This window comes from Phycodurus eques, chromosome 5 (genome assembly GCF_024500275.1).
Source record: "Phycodurus eques isolate BA_2022a chromosome 5, UOR_Pequ_1.1, whole genome shotgun sequence".
Taxonomy (NCBI): domain Eukaryota; kingdom Metazoa; phylum Chordata; class Actinopteri; order Syngnathiformes; family Syngnathidae; genus Phycodurus; species Phycodurus eques.
In genome coordinates, this window is record NC_084529.1 from 16,998,876 (window position 1) to 17,018,250 (window position 19,375).

The following is a 19,375-nucleotide window of genomic DNA, read 5'->3' on the forward strand; positions in this document are numbered from 1 at the left end:
ACCATATTAAGTAAACATAATGGCCGTAGGCTTTGTTATACTGTTGGTATTGTTAACATGTAAATACCAGAAGGTTTTGCTTTACTCTACTATCATTGGAGTGAGGCTGAATGTTGTGGTTTGGAATGGTATGTACTCAAATTCAACAGAATGTATCATTAATGACATATTTTGCAATTATGGAGACTGTGAGGCATTTAATGTGGTTTTATTGACAGGAGATCAACTTCCTGTAACTGTTCATGACGAAGCAATATCACACGAGAAGGAGTGTACTGTACTGTATGTATATCATCACGGCTGTGATTCGATTGTAGGCATGAGGCCGCAGGCCTGACGAACTCATGAATGGCAAAAGTGATGCCATTTGTCCTTTTGTTGCAGATATCTTTATTTCACTTGTGACTAGGCAAGACTGAATTACATATCATTTCGACTTGTCACCTATAACGTTACGGATAGTAATTCCAACGATTCCATATGTAATTACGACTAGTCAAAAGGACGATGTTGATATCCACAATGTTAACTCTGGAGAGTCAAACTTAACTTGTAAATGTTGAATTTACTTGATGTTTGAATATCTCCAGGCTTTTCTTCTTGCTTTGAATAAAATGTTATTCCTTGAAATATTTCCATCTTCGAAACCCAATACTTTTAACAACCCACAGTAATGTTAGATAACAGTCACTATTGTATAATGTAGAATATTTTAACTAATTCATTCTTCTTTTGTGTGTCCCCTTACAGACGGATTGCTTCAACTACATCAAGATCTTATTGCGAGTGAACAGCACTCATCTGTATGTGTGTGGAACGTACGCCTTCAGCCCCATCTGTGCTTACATTGTAAGTGTTGAGCCGCTGCTGCTGTGCTGTTGCCGTAAAAGTAGAGTACAGAAAGAACGCAGGTTGTTTTGGAAATTTTTGTTTGTCCGCGTGAGCTGAAGAAAACAAAAAAAGTACAGGATTTAGGACGAGTCCTTAAGATGTTTTATTATCCAGTGAGACACAAGTTAACAGAGTGCGTTGAGCAAAGCCTCCCTCTCCTTTTTGACTCACTTCATAACAGTCCTTTTATTATACCTTGACTTTAGAGGGGAAAGCCCCTCCCTGATTAAAGTGCCAAGATATAGAAACCGCTTGTACTGAAAAAACAAATGAGAAAACCCACTAAGCACCTTGCTATCTTGATACAAGGAACGGTTTTGCAGAGCAACCTCTTGCATCTGCTCCAGATCTTCTGCATGCTGATAGGACACTTTGTTGAAATGGGTTATTACACCTAACACCTCGCCTTCATCACACGGTTCTCTCTTTTTTTTTTTGATATAAACAATTTTTCCATTACAAGGTACAAAAAAGAACAAGAACAAAAACATATTCAATGTTTACTTTTGGTGGCACCATTTAATCTAATAAAACTATCAGATCTAGCTGCTTCTTAGATAGGTGCTTTCATTTGTCACTGTTTCTGCTGGTAAATGAATCCAAATACACCCACGACATAATTTATTTGGTAAACAATATAAGATGCTTAAAATCATAAAAATGCTCAGTTATGAATGGCATTGTCAGAGAAGTATTAATCAGAGAAGTATTAACCGCAATCAATATATATATTTTTTATGATATGCAGTTCAGTTCTAATAATTGAAACACATTTATGTGTTAAGTTATAGTATGATGTACTACAGTTCTATACCACTGTAATCTAAAAGCACAATAATAAATACAGCATATTGTTAAATGGTTAAAAGCCTCTGACAAGAAGTTGTCTGTTTGATTTTTTTTAAATATATTTTATTTCTGGCTTTTTTATTATGTATATCTTCTATTTTAATGTTTTAAAAAAAATATATATTTATTAATTTTTGTTCATTAAAAAAAAGTTTTTGATTGATTGACTGACTGATTGGTCCAGTATGTTTGTCAAGCTTTTGTATTGCAAGTGTATCTAAGGTTTGTGGACGCACAGTTTATTTTACAATTTTTATTTACAATAACTGTGGTTCTCTAACCTTTTACTCCAAGCACCACCTAAAAAAGCTCCTGAGCGCTCCAAGTACCACCATCATGACCAACAAAAAAAATACTGTAGCATAGTAAACCTAAGTGTTGGTTTTTGTTCCTAAAAAGTACATTTTATATTGTTTTGTTGTACACCACTAATCTTATGCACAGTTTGAGCATTAAAAATGTGCTTAAATATAGGAAATAAAACATTCTTAAATAATGATTCAACTGAAATGTATTGCACAAAAAAACAGTTCTTAAATATTACATGCAAATGTACTGAGCTTTATAGTTAAATACAACTAAAGTGTACTTAGGCATTGAGATTCACTGCACTAAGAATCCAACAAGATATTGAATAAAGATAGTCCAATAAGGAACATTCAACTAACATTGTAATGTGTTTATTTCTAGAACACTGCCAACTTCTCCTTCGTCAGAAGTAACACAAGCGAGATCGTCACCGAGGACGGACGCAGCCGTTGTCCCTTCAACCCTGAGTACAAGTCCAGCGCTATCATGGCTGGTAAGTGAAATAAGACCTGGCTTTTATTATTGAAATGTTTGGATTCATTGGAAACTCACACGTAGATGTGTCAAGCCACAACACAGATGTGATTGTGCTACGCTGTTTCTCTTGTTGTGCCGCAGATGGCGAGCTGTATGCTGGCACAGTCAGCAATTTCCAGGGAAATGAGCCCATCATTTACAAGAGTCTCAGCCAAGGAACCGCTCTCAAAACGGAAAACTCCCTCAACTGGCTTCAAGGTGGTTGTACAAACTGTTTTAATTGTTTACATTCCATTTTATTTTTTTACTGTATTTTGTCATACAGCGCCATACTGTAGAGACTCAACTACTGACTTCTCAACAAGCAGCAGACTGGCAAATAGTGAACCTTTTTTTTTTTTTTTTTTTTTTTAAAAAAAAAGAGGCATCAAGCTGTTTAGTACCACTCCCAGCTGAAATTTACTATCACATTGAACATAAAGCAAAGAAAATTTCACATTATGTATTTAAAGACGCCATATAGCTTTGCCTTAGGAATGTCTGCTTAGCTTAATGGTAATACACAATTCAAATGCCGTAGACAGACAAACAAAACGAGCATCGATGTCGCGGTAGTTTTGAACCCAAACGGTGGAGCGACACATGCAGACAGGCCAAATGTAAAATATTCACAGTCATATATTCTCATCCTCTGTGAAAAATGACTTGTAATACTGCAGCTTACAGAGGAGTTGTGGCCATCTCAATTTTCAATCATCTGTATGCTGTTCCCTCCAGCTGGTCAAAATGTGCCGACCAGAGGCTGGAACAGATTGATGGAACTTCTATTAATTTCAATGAAAGATGATTTGAAATACTAGTATTTTGCATTTCAAGTGTGGTCACGGAACAAATTATACTTCAATTGTGTTATACATTCTTCCTTTATCAGTTTGGTAGTTTATGTGTAATCCTGCTAATTAGCAAACAAACAGCAATGAAAATATAACCTCGGCAAAGGTAAAAATGCATGAATCTTACTGCAAAGACATAAATCCTCATGAATTGTGCAGGTGAAAGTATACAATTATCAAACTATCATTCATTTTTGTTGCTCCTCTCAGATCCGGCCTTCGTCGGCTCCGCCTACATCCAGGAGAGCCTGCCCGAGGGCAACCTGGTGGGCGACGACGATAAGATTTACTTCTTCTTCAGTGAGGCGGGAAAGGAGTTTGATTTCTTTGACAACACGATCGTGTCGCGCATCGCTCGCGTGTGCAAGGTGAGTCACGCTCGAAGGCAAACAGTCAAAATAAAGGAGCTGTTCTTTTGGCTTTCCGTGAGATCGCACTACTCACATAGGTCGGACAGGGTGTGTTTAGGATAATTACAGGTGTTCACACTATACATCATAAACTGAACATATACTGTATGCTGCAGGAATGTGACTATGACAGATAAAACATAATGCAGGCTACAACTGGGTGGAAGCAGTTGAAATTCAATTCAGTTTTTGAAATGTATTTATTATTTATTTTATTATTATTTGCCATCCTTTATTGAGCCAAGGCACATATTTTACATTAGGGGGGAAAAAAACAGAACAAAAATGTCATAAAAAGGTGGATACAAAAGTTAATTGTACCTTCTGCTATCTATATTTAATTGTTCTGTCTGTCACTATATGTCACTGGCATAGATAGTTGCGCACAAAAAAAATGTAAGAAATAAATAATTTTCAGCTGTTTTGAAATTTGACACGATCATCGATATGCGAGTAGCTCGTTTAAACTTACCTGTCCATCTGCAATGCTGCTAATTCCACGTCGGTCCTGAATCCTCTCAGCTGCATGTGGCCCCTCCCACTCTGAAAGGCAGCTTCTGCGTTCACCCTCGTTTTGTCTCGGTATCTCTCCAATTCCTTCTTTTTCACTTTTTTTGCTAATCGGCGGTGGATATTCTGTCATAGTTTTAGCAAAGCTCCTGAATCCCGAGGAAACAGGTCAGCGCGAGACTGCGGGGGTGTGCCCGTGAGTGCACGGCAAATGATTGACACCTTCTTTCTCTAATTGGTTGTTTTTCCACAGGCGTGGCGGTTTCCTAAAAATCCAAATTAGAGCTACAAGATGGCGCCTGAGAGAGCTGATTTTTTTTTCACAGATTGTTTTACTCGTGCATGACTGTCAAGTTTATCCTGACAGTTGTAACAAATACGACTAGAAGTTATTCTTTTTGAACATTGTAAACTTACAAGCTTTATTACTTCTGCAATGTTTAAACTAACATATTAATACTCCTAATTGTCATACATACAGTATGTAAAGAGAAGTTAAAACGCAGGAAAGGGAATTGTTGGAATATGTGTTCAGAAAGCACACTTCAGCATGACGTCAGCGTAATGTATCACGACCTTACTACCAACACTCGCAGGTGTTTATTTTTTCAAAATGTCGGATGAAATGGGTCATTTTGTGCACAAAGTCGAAAGAGCACAGAACAAACTCTCAGCTATTCATTCACTGCTGTCAACATGAAGCCACAACATGAAGCCACCTATTAATTAGAGGAAATGGCACCACTCTGGGAGAGGAAGTGACACTTGACCTATTGGGAGTTTTATTTAGCCAATCCCGACAGATTATAAGAATTTTACAGCATTTTCCCTTGGCCTCCTGGCCGCATTTTCCCTTGGTCCTGACAGGACAGTTTGATCGCTCAAGATGTCGCTCTCATTTTAGAAATTGGTTACGATGTTAAAAATCGGTTTTGTGTGCATATTGTATTAGATGGTACCCGAATAAACATTAAAAAAAGTGGAGAGCACAGAATCACAGCATTGATATCAAGTGAAAAGGTTATTGTTGTGTAGCTTTGGCTCTGACTTTTTGATTTAAAAGTAATTGCCATCCTCAGAGAGTATTGTTAATCGAAGCCAAGTTGTGGTGTGTTTTATATATATATGAACTCCAAGTTTTCTCCCGTGGGGTGTAGTTGTAAGCGGCGCAGTGCTCTTTATGGCTTTGTTGAGAGCTATTTTTTAACTGTCCTATTTGATGCTGTTTCTCAGCCTGTTATGTGTCCTCATGTCACTCTCCATGTGTTCTTCTTGCACACTCTACTGGCCAAGACGTTACACGCGCCAAATCTTAATTGAACCTGTTGTTGCAGGGAGATCTGGGCGGTGAGAGGGTCTTGCAGAAGAAGTGGACCACCTTTCTCAAGGCGCAACTTTTGTGCTCGCTGCCAGATGACGGCTTCCCCTTCAACATCATCCAGGACATGTTTGTGCTGACTCCCAGCCCGGAAGACTGGAAGAACACTGTATTTTACGGAGTCTTCACTTCCCAGTGGTGAGAAAAAATGCATTTACAAGCACAGTTTTTTAATGAACCAACAGGGTGAAGCAATACATGAAGACAGATAATAAAACCATACTCAAAGGCATATAGCTATGCTTTATCCTCTACGGAGAACCTCTAATATTAGTAAAGAAAATGGATGGATGATAGAATGCTACTTTTCGTATTAAAAACACATCACAAAGATTATTTTTTTGAGGAGGCTCGAGGGGATTAATGGCATTTTCGTACATTTCTGTTTTTGAGTTACAAGCGTGGTCACAATGAATTAAACATGTTTCTCAAGGCACCATTTTATTGCTCAGGTGAAAAAAAAAAATCACAGATGCAATGTTTAATTTTGAATCCATGAAATATAAAAGCGGAGAACATATGTGCTTAGTGTGTATAGCTATGGATTTTCCTGCATGCAAGACCACCATAAAATTGACTTAAAATTTAATGTTGTATGTATTACAGATGAAATTGTAACTAACTTCCTCACGAGGTAGCACAACTGCACATATTGTCGTTCTGAAAATATCAGATGAAGACTACTCTGTTAGTCTACAGCCATGTTTTCGTAGTTGATAATAAAGGTAATTTTGGCGGGGTTGTCAATTTGTTCATTGCTTTTTCATTTATGTTTATAATGTGATTTATTGTTATGATTACGACAAAACAACCAACGAGTGTTAATGGAGCAACTCAATCTTGATTCCAGGAAAGTACACATCAATAGGTACTGTGGGTATGGAAAGTATTCAGACCCCCTTAAATTTTTCACTTTTTTTTTTATATTGCAGCCATTTGATAAAATAATTTAAGTTAATTTTTTTCCACATTAATGAAAAAAAAGGAATTGTTTAATTTTTTCAGATTTATTAAAAAAGAAAAAGTGAAATATCACAGATCCATAAGTATTCAGACCCTTTGCTCAGTATTTAGTAGAAGCAACCTTTTGAGCTAATACAGCCTTGAGTCCCAAAAATTTTTTTCACTCCTGGATTTGGGGATCCTCTGCCATTGCTCCTTGAAGATCCTCTCCAGTTCTGTCAGGTTGGATTGGTGAACGTTGGTGGGCAGTCATTTTCAGGTCTTTCCAGAGATGCTCAATTGGGTTTAAGTCAGGGCTCTTGCTGGGCCATTCAAAAACAGTCACGGAGTTGTTCTGAAGCCACTCCTTTGTTATTTTAGCTGTGTGCTTCGTGTCATTGTCTTGTTGGAAGGTGAACCTTTGGCCCAGTCTGAAGTCCTGAGGACTCTGGAGAAGGTTTTCGTCCAGGATATCTTTTCTTCGATTGCAATCAGTCTCCCTGTCCCTGCAGCTGAAAAACACCCCCAAAGCATGATGCTGCCACCACCATGCTTCACTGTCGGGACTGTATTGGACAGGTGATGAGCAGTGCCTGGTTTTCTCCACACATGCCGCTTAGAATTAAGGCCAAAATGTTCTGTCTTGGTCTCATCAGACCAGTTAATCTTATTTCTCACCATCGTGGAGTCCTTCAGGTGTTTTTTTTTTTTTTTTTTTTAGAAAACTCCATGCGGGCTTTCATGTTTCTTGCACTGAGGAGAGGCTTCCGTCGGGCCACTCTGTAATAAAGCCCCGACTGGTGGAGGGCTGCAGTGATGGTTGACTTTCGAGAACTTTCTCCCATCTCCCGACTGCATCTCTGGAGCTCAGCCACAATGATTTTTGGGTTCTTCTTTACCTCTCTCACCAAGCCTATTGTCCGCCGATTGCTCAGTTTGGCCGGACGGCCAGCTCTGGGAAGGGTTCTGGTCGTCCCAAATGTCTTCCATTTCAGAATTATGGAGGCCACTGTGCTCTTAGGAACCTTAAGTGCAGCAGAAATCTTTTTGTAACCTTGGCCAGATCTGTGCCTTGCCACAATTCTGTCTCTGAGCTCTTCAGGCAGTTCCTTTGACCTCATGATTCCATAAGTCCTCTGACATGGCACTGTGAGCTGTAAGGTCTACTATAGACAGGTGTGTGGCTTTCCTAATCAAGTATAATCAGAGACAGCTGGACTCCAATGGAGGTGTAGAACCGTTTTAAGGAAGAAATGGACAGCACCCGAGTTAAATATGAGTGTCACAGCAAAGGGTCTGAATACTTATGGCTGTGTGATATTTCAGTTTTTCTTTTTTAATAAATCAGCAAAAATATCAACAATTACACTTTTTCTTTCTGTCAATATGGGGTGCTGTGTGTACATTGAGGAAGAAAATGAACTTAAATGATTTTAACAAATGGCTGCAATATAACAAAGAGTGAAAAGTTTAAGGGGGTCTCAAAACTTTCTGTACCTACTGTACATAGACTGTATACATACTGTATAGTTAGAGTAAAAGTACAAAAGACTAGTTATACTGTGCAATATAATATACAAAAGACAAGGAATAATAAAGCGCTACTGACAAGTTGGAAAATTTGCCAACAACAAAAACAAACATTGAGTAAAATAAGGAAGGAGTGGAGCAAGGAGGAACACCAGGAAAATGTCCGAACTTGAGGATGAAAAAAAAAAAATCAAATCTGTCATTGGGGAAAACATAAAAATATAGGAAGTTACAAACAAATGGGCAAATCCATGACAAATCTGTTTAATATTGATAATGAGTAATTAATCGAGCTTGTTTATGTCATTCACAGGTACAACGGTGCCTCGGGAACCTCTGCTGTGTGCTCCTTCACAATGGAGCAGGTGGAAAAAGCCTTCAGCGGTCGATACCGCGAGGTGAACAGAGAAACCCAGCAGTGGTACACTTACAACCATCCTGTCCCAGAACCCCGGCCTGGAGCGGTGAGTCCCTCTGTTGGAGAACAGTAGACCTGCAGTCATGTCAATTGCAGAATTGCAGTAAATATAAAATAAAACACACCTATACTGTGTTATTTTATATTACTTTTACAAAAGGCAAAATGTGATGAACAAGAAACTAATCTAAATCACCACATTTCAAATCATTTTTTTTCTAAAATGTCTAGTCAATTTGAGTCATGCCTGTGTGAGCATATTCATATTCTGTGTACAGCACTTTGTTCAAGCTGTGGTTGTTTTGAAAGTTGAGTCGAGTAATTGCGCAATGACATCATCACACAACGGCAACGTCATTTAGTGGGTTTTAGCAACAAAATAGACCCACCTTTGGCAGCATCCCCATGAAAATATGTTTGCAGCACTGTACACCTGTCATAACATTATGTAACATGCCGGGTTCCATGAGAAGGTTTGTGTCTGCTATAAAAATATATTGGCAGGCGTCTGTCAAATGGGCGCCGTCACTTCCTTGCTTTTTTGTCTTCAACACGTTCCCAGCACCAATTATTATCATTTTTATTTCCTGGTAAGAGCTCAAATGGGATGAAGACAAAGAGAGTGGTGCAGCACGCCTCCACTTCATTACCCATGTTGTGCCCGTGTATTGGTTTTTCCACACGCTACTGAAGTTCCGGATTGTTAAACGAATACGTCTTGTTTCTTCAAACTTCAATTATCCAATCCGACAAACAAGAGTCAATGGCACCAGCAATAGTTTTGCATGGGGAGCGAAGAGTTGCAAATGTTTCTTGGGTTCAACCCACATACAGTGGTGCCTTGAGGTACAAGTGACTCAACCTGCAAGTTTTTCCAGATTTTTTATTTATTTATTTATTTTTTTGCTTTAACTTACGATACGAACATTGTATGGTGGCAGTGAACTCAACTTGACTCATGTCACAACAAGCAGCAGTTTGGGAGATCAGTGAACAGTTCTTCAAATATAAGAGGCTTCAAGCTATTTATTGCCACTCCCACTTAAAGTTTACTGTCAAACTAATCATAAAACAAAGAGAATTGAACCTGGTGTGTTTAAACCAACCACATAGCTTAGACTTTCAGTCCGCTAGCTTGATGCTAATGCTAATTAGCATCTATGTTGCAGTGCTATAAACCTTTCAGCAACTCATTAAATACAAGCATTCATCAACACGTAGAAAAACAATGTCACTCTCCTTTAAAACCTCATGGTGTTTCAATAAATATCCATCATGATACAAAGAACCACAGTGGCAGTGTAAAAAAAAAAAAAACTCCACTTTTGCACAGTAAAACCGTTCCGCCATAAAAGGGATACATATTCTCTATCTTTCTTGACCTAGCAGAAGAACAGGACAGGTTATTAAAAACAAAAACAAAAACAGTAATCACAGTCATTCATTCTTTATCCTCTGTGAAGAACAACTACTATTAGTGCTGTACTGATGAGCTGTTGAGTTGAGACATCTCAATGAACAGTCTGTTCATCTGTCTGTCTTATACTGCCCCCAGGTGGCCAATGAGGGCACACCAGAGAGCAGTACACTTGCCATTCAATTGATACAGTGTGACAAAACAGTTTGATTATTTTTATTTCTATTCTTTTATGTCATTCCTGAATGCTTTTTTATGAAGTACAATATTATGGAATGCTATTTTGCATCATTGAAATACACATTACAACAGTTTTTTTTGGGGGGGGGGGGAGGCTGGAACGTCTTAGTCATATCCATTCAAGTAACAAATTCAACTCATATCTCAAGTCATCACTGTCTATGTTGTTTCTTCAAACTTCAATCATCCAATACACCAGCACCAAAACAAGATTCAATCGTAATCGCATAATTGTTTAGCATTAGTAAAAATTTTTCACTGGCCCAACCCACATACTCAGCGCACTCCTTCCAAATATGACACAATTTAAAGGGTAGATTTACTTATGTAATTTTTTTTGCTGTGTTGATGTGATTTTGATGTATGATGGTATTTATTTGTGTATGCAGCTGTCCCTTGCTCCAGGACAAATTTCTCCAAAGCCAGACGCCTAAAGAGAAACCTTGACCCTTGTTGTTTTTTTCCTCACAGTGTATCACGAACGCGGCCCGGAAGCAAGGCGTCTTGTCATCTCTCCACATGCCGGACAAGGTGTTGAATTTCGTCAAAGACCACTTCCTCATGGACAACGTGCTCCGCAGCCAGCCCCTGCTGCTCAAACGCCACGCTCGCTACACGCAGATCGCCGTCCATCAAGTCGTGGCGGCGCGCAAGGCCTACCACGTGCTCTTCATCGGCACAGGTAGATGCACAAGACACCGTCAAAAACAGCTATAAAAGCATCATGTAATGGCACTTTTCATGCGCAAGAGGTTGTGGGACACACTCAAGAACAGTGATTCCCAAACACTTTAGGATTTAAGACGTTTAAGACGCGAAAAAGAAATGTTAGAAAACTTTACATGCTTCCCTGTAGAAGAAGCAAAAGATTAATACATTGGTGCCTTGAGAGACGAGTGACCCGACTTGCCGTTGTTCGGCTGATTTGTTTGATTTCACTTGCAAAAATTTGAGATAACGTGTGCTGTTGAGCGGCAGTGAACTCAACTCACTTCACAACAAGCAGCAGTTTAGCAGATAGTAAACAATTCTTCAAGTCCCCTAGCTTATTGCTGAGACAAAATAGGAAAGGCCATTGACGAATAGTGTCTATGTGGCGGTGTTATAATGCTTTAATCAGTAGATATTTGAACAGAAACTGTGGGGCAACAAATTTAGACAGATAATACTGTATAACAAAACTTAGAGGCATATATTCTTTATCCTCTGCTCCATGTACTTTATAGCCATATGTCTGAAATATGCTGCCCCCAGGTGATCAAAGCTCACAAACCAGGAGGAGCAGCACAATTTCCATTGAATTGAAGCAAAGAAAGTGACAAAAAACATTTTAATTTCTTTGTATTATTTAATTTTGTCATTACTATATGTTTTTATAGTACAATGTTATAGAGCGCTATTTTCTTATTAACACATCGTCACAGAATTAATTTAACTGATATCTCAAAGCACCGCTATAAGGTAAAAAAATAAATAAATAAATAATAGAGTACATGAGAAAAACAACCCCAAACACAACAGGTTTCTGTCATGGTTTTCAGTTCAGGTCTGCGGTACACACAGGTATTCTGTACCCGCCACCTATTTTTTACAGAAATGCCGCAAACGTCTACACGAAAGTGGATGCCATTAAATTGTAGAAGCTAACCACATTTTATGGCTTCCTTTCAAGTAGAACTCCGTCTTCTTTCTAGATGATGGGCGACTCCATAAAGCAGTGAGTGTGAAGAACAAGATGCACATCATTGAGGAGCTGGCGCTCTTCCGTGACTCCCAACCAGTGCAGCACATCCAGCTGGACTCGGAAATGGTAACGCTTGCACTCGCTGTTGCAGAGCTTTCTCGTGGTGGAGTGCAATAACAAGCGTACCGAATGCATTTATTGGCAATTTGGGTGTTCTATGAGGCATGAGGGATGACAACCTCAAGGAGAACTTGTGTTAAATGAGCTAAATACGTGCGGCAGTCCCTCGGGGGGGAACTGCAAACAGCTGGAGCTTTAGCAGCTGGATCTGTGAAACTTCCTGAATGATGGCAAGTTGGATTGAAGACAAACGGAAATCTTAGAGCACTGCATTTGGATACAACTCAGGCAGGGAAGATGTATATCCTTTTAAAACTTTTTTTTCGACCATTAATGAGACCCATTACCTGTAAAACTCAATTGAAAAATATATATAAATAGTTTGGTGTGCAAGTGTGCACACCCTCTTATTTCTGGGATATGAGTTTTCATAATTTACCAATCACATTCAAACTCATGTTAAGTGGGAGTCAGCACGCACCTGGCACCATTTAAAGAGCCTCTGATTAACCTCAAATAAAGTGCAACTGTTCGATTCTGCGTTTTCTGACATCATAGGCCAAAAAGTTCAACCTTGGTTTCATCGGACCGTAACAAAATCTCCCAAACCCATGTTGCCATAATTCAATAAGAAGCGTTCAGTGCAAACATATCACCATAGCGGCATTGAAGCATGACGGTGTGGCAGATCATGCTTTGGGGCTGTTTTTGTTTTCTTCAGCTGAAACTGGGGCCGTAGTCAAGGTGGAGGGAATTATAAACAGTTCAAATACCAGTCAGTTTTTTAGCCCAAAAATTAGCTAGCTAATTTAACCATATAGATTTCTGCTTTTTAGTAGGCTTGTCATTACTTTTTTGCTTTCTAGCAGAAGCCTGACGGTTTTGTGCTAACACTGACTGCTATTTGGAACAGTTTATAAATCCCTCCATCTTGACCAAGGCCCAAGTTCCAGCTGAAGAAAAACACCAACATCCATGTAGCCTGCTAACCGATTATGCTTCGTCACCTTCACAGGGTCTTCTTTATGTTTCCACTTTCTCTGAACTGGTGGAGGTCCCACTAGCTAACTGCACTAATTACCAGAGCTGCGGGGAGTGCATCCTCTCCAGGGACCCGTACTGTGCCTGGAATGGCAGGCAGTGTGTTGATGTCAGACAGGCTCCGCTAAGCAAGTACGCACCCTTCTGTTTTCGTTGTTTTGTTTTTTTTACCCCTCAGCTCATGCCTTTAAGGCTGTCATTTCCATGATAAGTGTTAATAAGAAGAGTAACAGGAAAGTTGAGTTTTGCTGTTTTGTTTTTCCAGTCTGCTGCAGCAGGATGTGGATAATGCAGACGCTTCAGCTATTTGCAACAAGTCTGTGATGAGCACACGGTTTGCCAAGTCTGCACATGCACGTAAGTGAGCAACAGAGAGAGAGTCATACCCTGTGACAGTTTTTATTACCTCATTGGTTTATAAACATCTGGATTGTCACGTACAATAAAACTCCACCATTAAATTAAATTTGACTTTATGCTTCACTACCTCAAGAGGGTCGGATTTGTTCTTTCTTCGGTTACAACCCCATGCATTTTAAAATCCTTCTTAGAGTACGCATACTGATAATAATCTTATCCATCATGACTCAAGCCAAGCATAATGTAGAATTTAATTGAATCGTGTAAAATAGCCACATTCTTGCTTCACAACCCTTCTATCATTTCACGTTGCCCGTTTATCTCTTGAGGTAGCGTCGTTCCTCATTGATCAAGTGGAGGTGCACGGAAGGCTGCCATGGTTGGCTGCCACACTAACTATCATATCTTCAGTTCAGGTTATAATGGGAAAATATATTGTTATAACAAGTGATGCTTTTTTCCCCAGAGTATTTATATTTGAATACTTGCCGATACCAAGTACTGATACTTGATAATGCCAATTACGTCTTACAGTTTTGATGAAAATGTTTTATTTTAATTGAATATTGTTCAAAATTACAAACTTTTATTGAACATAGCATACATTTCACTCAAATATAACCTATAACTTATTCCACTTTCTCAGGAGGTATATGTTGTGCACGCCTTGGCCTCCGGGGGCAGTGTGGTGCACATGTGCAGATAAAACATGTAAACTTGAGGAAAATACCCAAAGAAGAAAGTTGCGATTGCGCTTTCACCATTATAACTTGTTTTTTGCAGTGTAGAAAGAATACTTGAGAGTATTGTCATATCATCTTTCTGTGTAGGTTGCTGTGCAGTTTCTGTTCAAAGGTCATTATTACTCAATTGCATTCTGGCACCTGGAAGTACCCTGTATCTAATTTTTACCAGCATTCTGAAAAGGTCTACTTTGAAATATAAACCAGTGCCGGTCTCTCCGCAGGAATGTCATCTTGCCAGGTGATGGTTATCCCCGCCAACACTTTCCAAGTGTTGCCTTGCAAGCTGCGGTCCAATCTGGCTGAGAGGTTGTGGGTGTTCAGTGAGACTTCGGGTCACTTTCATTACCCCAGCCCAGAGGGGGAATTGGTGGTGGTTGCTCAGGCAGACAGGCAGGAGACCTACGAGTGCTGGTCCGTGGAGGAAGGCTTTCGACAGCTGCTGTCCAACTACTGCGTGCGGGGCGAGGCCAAGCGTGAGAGCGTCACCCAAACGGGCCGTACCCGTACCCCAGCCGCCTCGCAAGACAACTTTGTCATCCTGCCCGGCGAGGCTCACTCCCCGCAGATCAACACCAAGACCTACTGGAATGAGCTCATCGTGGTGTGCGGCCTCCTGGCCTTCTCCCTGCTGGTCTTCTCCCTGTTTGTAATCTACAGAAACCGCGACCGCATGAAGTCCATGATCAAGGAAGGCGAGTGCCCCAACATGCAACCGAAGAAGCCCAGAATGGTGCCGAAGCCCGCCGAGAACTTGCCGCTCAACGGCAACGCCGTGGCTGCCTCCGTGGTGGACCACAAGGGCTACCAGACGCTTCACGACAACTACACGTGCGGAACGCCCCCGCACGAGGGCTCATCGCCCGAAAACAGTAAGAGCTTCTCCGATTCGGAAAAGAGGCCACTGGACCTGCAGGAGAGCCGTGTGGAGATCTCTCCCACGAGCCCGCGGCCTCGAGTCAGACTGGGTTCTGAGATAAAAGACTCCGTGGTGTAAAAATTCAAATAAAACTAGATGAGCGTCCACCTGCTGACAGAGACAAACTCCTCGACGAGAAAGAGAGAGAGAGAGGAGTATCTTCATGGGAAAACATTTGGTCACACACGTTTTGCACTTTGTCCTAGTTTGTGCTGTTCCTGTGGTCCATGAACAATTTCTTTTGTGCGTTCAGAGCGCACTTGACCGCCTTCAAATATTTGGTGCTCTGGCATACAGCTCAAAAACAGAATGTAAGTTGTGTTTGGAGACCTCCGCCAAGGCCAAAATAAGGAAGTGAAAAAAAAAAAGTGACACTCCTTACAGCGGTAACACGATCTCACAGATGAAAACATCACACACACACGCACCCACACACCCAGGAGGAATTAACAAAAGCACAGCTTCACACCGTAGTGTTGCCTCTCAGTCCGTCCATAATAGTTTCGCTTTGAAGACACGTCTTTGAACATGTTCACACTCCGAGATAAAGATTTTTCGTAGTTTCTTTTATTTGTCAGTCTGTCTGCCATTAAGAGCCTACCCTTCGGCTATGCACTATCTCCTGTACTGTAGCAAGGTCAACTTCCCGCCAGATCATGTAAAGACAGCAAGCCGGAGGCAAAACAATAAAAAGCCTCTTTCAGTGTCTTCATTTTTGCACTTCGGCTAAAATGGAACATTGGTTGTATGCAAGTAATTCAGAGACAAGTTTTGCTGTGAGTAGGCATGGGCCGGTATCAGATTCTGACGGTATGATAACCATGAGCATAAATATTGCGGTATCATGATAATGCAATTACAGTTCTAAAATGTTTTAATTTGAACTGTTTGAATAATCAACAACTTATATCCGTACAACAGCAAAAGTGGTGCCTTGAGATAAGAGTGCTGACACGACCAACGTTTTGCCCTGAGATACGAACGAGCAATGTATTATTATATTTTTTTTTAAATCACAGTTTTGATATTTGCAGGTTATGTGGACAGCAATTGTTATTACTGTGAGTTTTTATTCAGTACAACACTGTTGAGTGCAATATTTCTTACGAAAATCTGTTGAAAACAATACACATTTTTGGTGTTTTTGTCGGGAGGGAAAAGGAGGAATTTGATTTCCACTAATTTCAATGGGGAAAGATTGTTTGAGATACAAGTGTTTCAAGATACAAGCATGGTCATAGAACAAATTAAACTCGTATTTCATAGCACCGCTGTACTTATCTTTCAGAAAATGAGTAGCTACTTCTCTGCTTTTCTCCGCTTTGTGAAGTAACATCAACGCGGAAAGGAACTGATGTTAGCTGTGCTAGTTAGCTGCCTCGGTAGCAAGTCTATAGTATTTATTTCACCAATTGTAGACACGCTAACACTCCTAGCTGGTTGCAAACTTTCATTTCAACACAGTAATAGTTAGGCTACCTCGAATTTCTCAAAGAGTAATAGGTGTCGCTCTCGTAGATGTGAGATTGTATTAGATGTGTTGCCTCCTATGGCAGCCACTCTTCTTGAGCATGTTTTGCATATCCTTCCTCTTCCAAATTGCAGTACCTGAAAAATTCCCAAGGCAAAAATTTGTTGTGCTCACTGACTGCTCACAACAACTGGAGAGGGAGGGAGTCACTTTGACTCAGGACCCCCCCACCCCACCCCTCCTAAGCTTGTACCGCCGATTAAAGGTTTGAGAACCTTTGAAACCATGACATCTTAAAAAAAATGTTTACGTTGAAACTATTAAACGGCCCATGCCTAGCTTGAACTTAAAAAATTGCCCCAACGGGCCCGATCAGCAAGAACATCGGGCCTCATACCATACCAAAAATACCCATTGTATGAAAATATCAAAACTATAGCTTTTGTTTGTTTCCCCCAAGTTTTCCAAATAATTAGACAATAACGAAGGGATTAAAAGCGTGTTCACGTTTCGAGATAGGCAGTCTATGCAAAAGCACATCATGACAAGTGACGTAATGGAACAATGTCTCCACTTTAGGGTCAGTGGCACTGCGAGCACACACTCGCTCACGCAATAATGACCATCTACTGTATGCAGGTAACACATGATTATATTAGGGTCCAATACAGTCATTCTTATTCTCAGCCTCTATACATGGCCAAATGGACGTTTTTCCAGGTTCGCAAAGGGAAATAATACACCTGTTGTGTATTCATAATCTGGTTGCTTAAATGGTCTTCAACCTATGAAAGATATGACTTATTTTCTTATACACACAAAGGAATTTCTCTAATTAGCTGTCCCATTATGACATCAGTCAACCATGCAACATTTTATTTCATTTGTAGATGGACATCAGTTTTATTTTTATTTTTTTTAATTGACAGAAATGCAAAGAGTATTTTGCACAAGATATTGAGAAGCCTTAGTCATGGCTTTGACAATAAGTCTGCCTTTTGGGGGGAATGCATCATGCCTTTTCAGACTACAATCGAGAGATGTGCCTCTTGGGATCTTCAAACTAACCAGGTAACGACAGAGCTGTAGAGTCACTGCTATGACACAAGAGTGAATTCGTTAATATTGTCACCATTGTACAGCGTTGGCTTAAAGAGGTGTGTGTTTTTTTTTTATCTTTTTTTTTATTTTTATTTTTTTTATTTTTTTTATTATTATTTTTTTTTAAATGTGTCAGCGGCTTTTGCCTCCATCAGGGACTCAATCTATGTGGTGTTGCAAACAAATAACCACCGGCTTGTTTTTAATGTCAAACACAGATAAGAATAGAATTAAATTTCTCTTTTTATTTAATTTAATTTTATTTTTTTCCCTGTGGTCTGCCCCTGCCCTAATCAATCACACAGACGGAGCTCATGCTTTGACTGTTATGGCAAAGAAAATAAAAGGCAGCTGTGGTGGCTCGGGCAATATTACAAATGTCGATTGCAGAACAAAGAAAACAAGTAGCAGAGATGATTTAGTTAAAATGTGTGCTGGTAAAAAACAAAATTCTAAACGCCCTTAAAAACCACAGTCGGTGTTTCGGTATTTTATCGCCGTTATTGAGGCACATATTTTGCGTCAGAAACATTTCATGGCACTGCACAAAAAAATTATTTACGGTGGTGACTTGCGATACAAGTGATCTGAATGAATCTTGCGAGATACAAGCTATCGCTCGGGCGATTTTTATTTTTGCTTTGACTTGAGAGCAAATATTTGAGATACAAGTGCTATATAGTGGCAGTGAACTCAACTCACTGTACAACAAGCAAAAGCTCGGCATTTGAAGTTCACTCTCAAAACAAAGAGAATTACACATAGTAAGTAAAAAAAAACAACTTTGCCTTAACATCTGCTAGCTTAATGCTAACACACAATGGGAAACGCCAGAAAACAGGGTAATGAAACTAGTATCGGTCTCGTACAAGATATTTGAACACAAACGGCACAGCAACACAGACAATATAAAAACACTCACAGGCATATATTCTTTTTCCTCCGCAAAGATTAAACTCCTGCCATTTGGTTGAGACGGATACACCAGAAGGAAAGCACAATGTCCATTGAATAAATTTTTTTGGGGGGGCTGGAAGGGATTAATATAATTTTCATTCATTTCAATAGGGAAAGATGATTTGAGGTGCTAGTGTTTTGAGTTGCTAGCATCAGTCACGGAATGAATTCATCTTGTATCTCAAGGCACCGCTGTATGGTGAAATAATGATAATCAACACTCAATATACTCACAAATTTACTTGGTGTGAAATCTGTTTCGTTGAACATAAAGTATTCTTCTGTTGTATGAATGGCAAAAGGTGAAGTGTACCTTCTGCCATCTAATGGAAGGGCATTGAATTGTTCAGCCTGTCACTATATATCGCTGGGATAGATAGATCAACAAAGATACATTATTTGAAGTAAATAAATAATAATTTTCGGACCAGTAACTTAAGTTGGTTAATTTCCCATAGCACACACCAAGGCACAGTTGTCAGGCCTTTCAAATGTGACATGTATTGTTACTAAGAAGTTCTTTATGTACAAAATGTTTTGTAAATTCAGCTGCCAGTGTAAAAACAAACAAAAAATATGGTCAAATGTATTTTATTTTTTTTTGCATTATAATTCACTGTTCTCCATTTATTTTGTATTGCATATAAAAGGCACTTTATTTTGATTTCCAAATAAAGATCAAACCGATACTTTCTTAAAAGTATTCATGTGGAGT

General features: G+C 39.6%; 1 protein-coding gene across 3 annotated transcripts in view; it reads left to right on the forward strand.

Moving 5' to 3' along the window:
* sema4ba (sema domain, immunoglobulin domain (Ig), transmembrane domain (TM) and short cytoplasmic domain, (semaphorin) 4Ba) overlaps positions 1 to 19,363 on the forward strand; it is a 63,140-nt gene extending 43,777 nt beyond the window's left edge. For all 3 annotated transcript variants that reach the window (XM_061677791.1, XM_061677790.1, XM_061677792.1), the window contains 11 exons: positions 751 to 849; positions 2,431 to 2,542; positions 2,668 to 2,784; positions 3,630 to 3,787; positions 5,674 to 5,855; positions 8,503 to 8,653; positions 10,736 to 10,946; positions 11,959 to 12,074; positions 13,084 to 13,241; positions 13,375 to 13,466; positions 14,437 to 19,363. In XM_061677791.1, coding sequence (XP_061533775.1) covers positions 751 to 849; positions 2,431 to 2,542; positions 2,668 to 2,784; positions 3,630 to 3,787; positions 5,674 to 5,855; positions 8,503 to 8,653; positions 10,736 to 10,946; positions 11,959 to 12,074; positions 13,084 to 13,241; positions 13,375 to 13,466; positions 14,437 to 15,209 — 2,169 coding nt within the window. In that variant the 3' untranslated portion in view covers positions 15,210 to 19,363. The remainder of the gene's footprint in view (positions 1 to 750; positions 850 to 2,430; positions 2,543 to 2,667; positions 2,785 to 3,629; positions 3,788 to 5,673; positions 5,856 to 8,502; positions 8,654 to 10,735; positions 10,947 to 11,958; positions 12,075 to 13,083; positions 13,242 to 13,374; positions 13,467 to 14,436) is intronic.
* Positions 19,364 to 19,375: the final 12 nt, after the last annotated feature.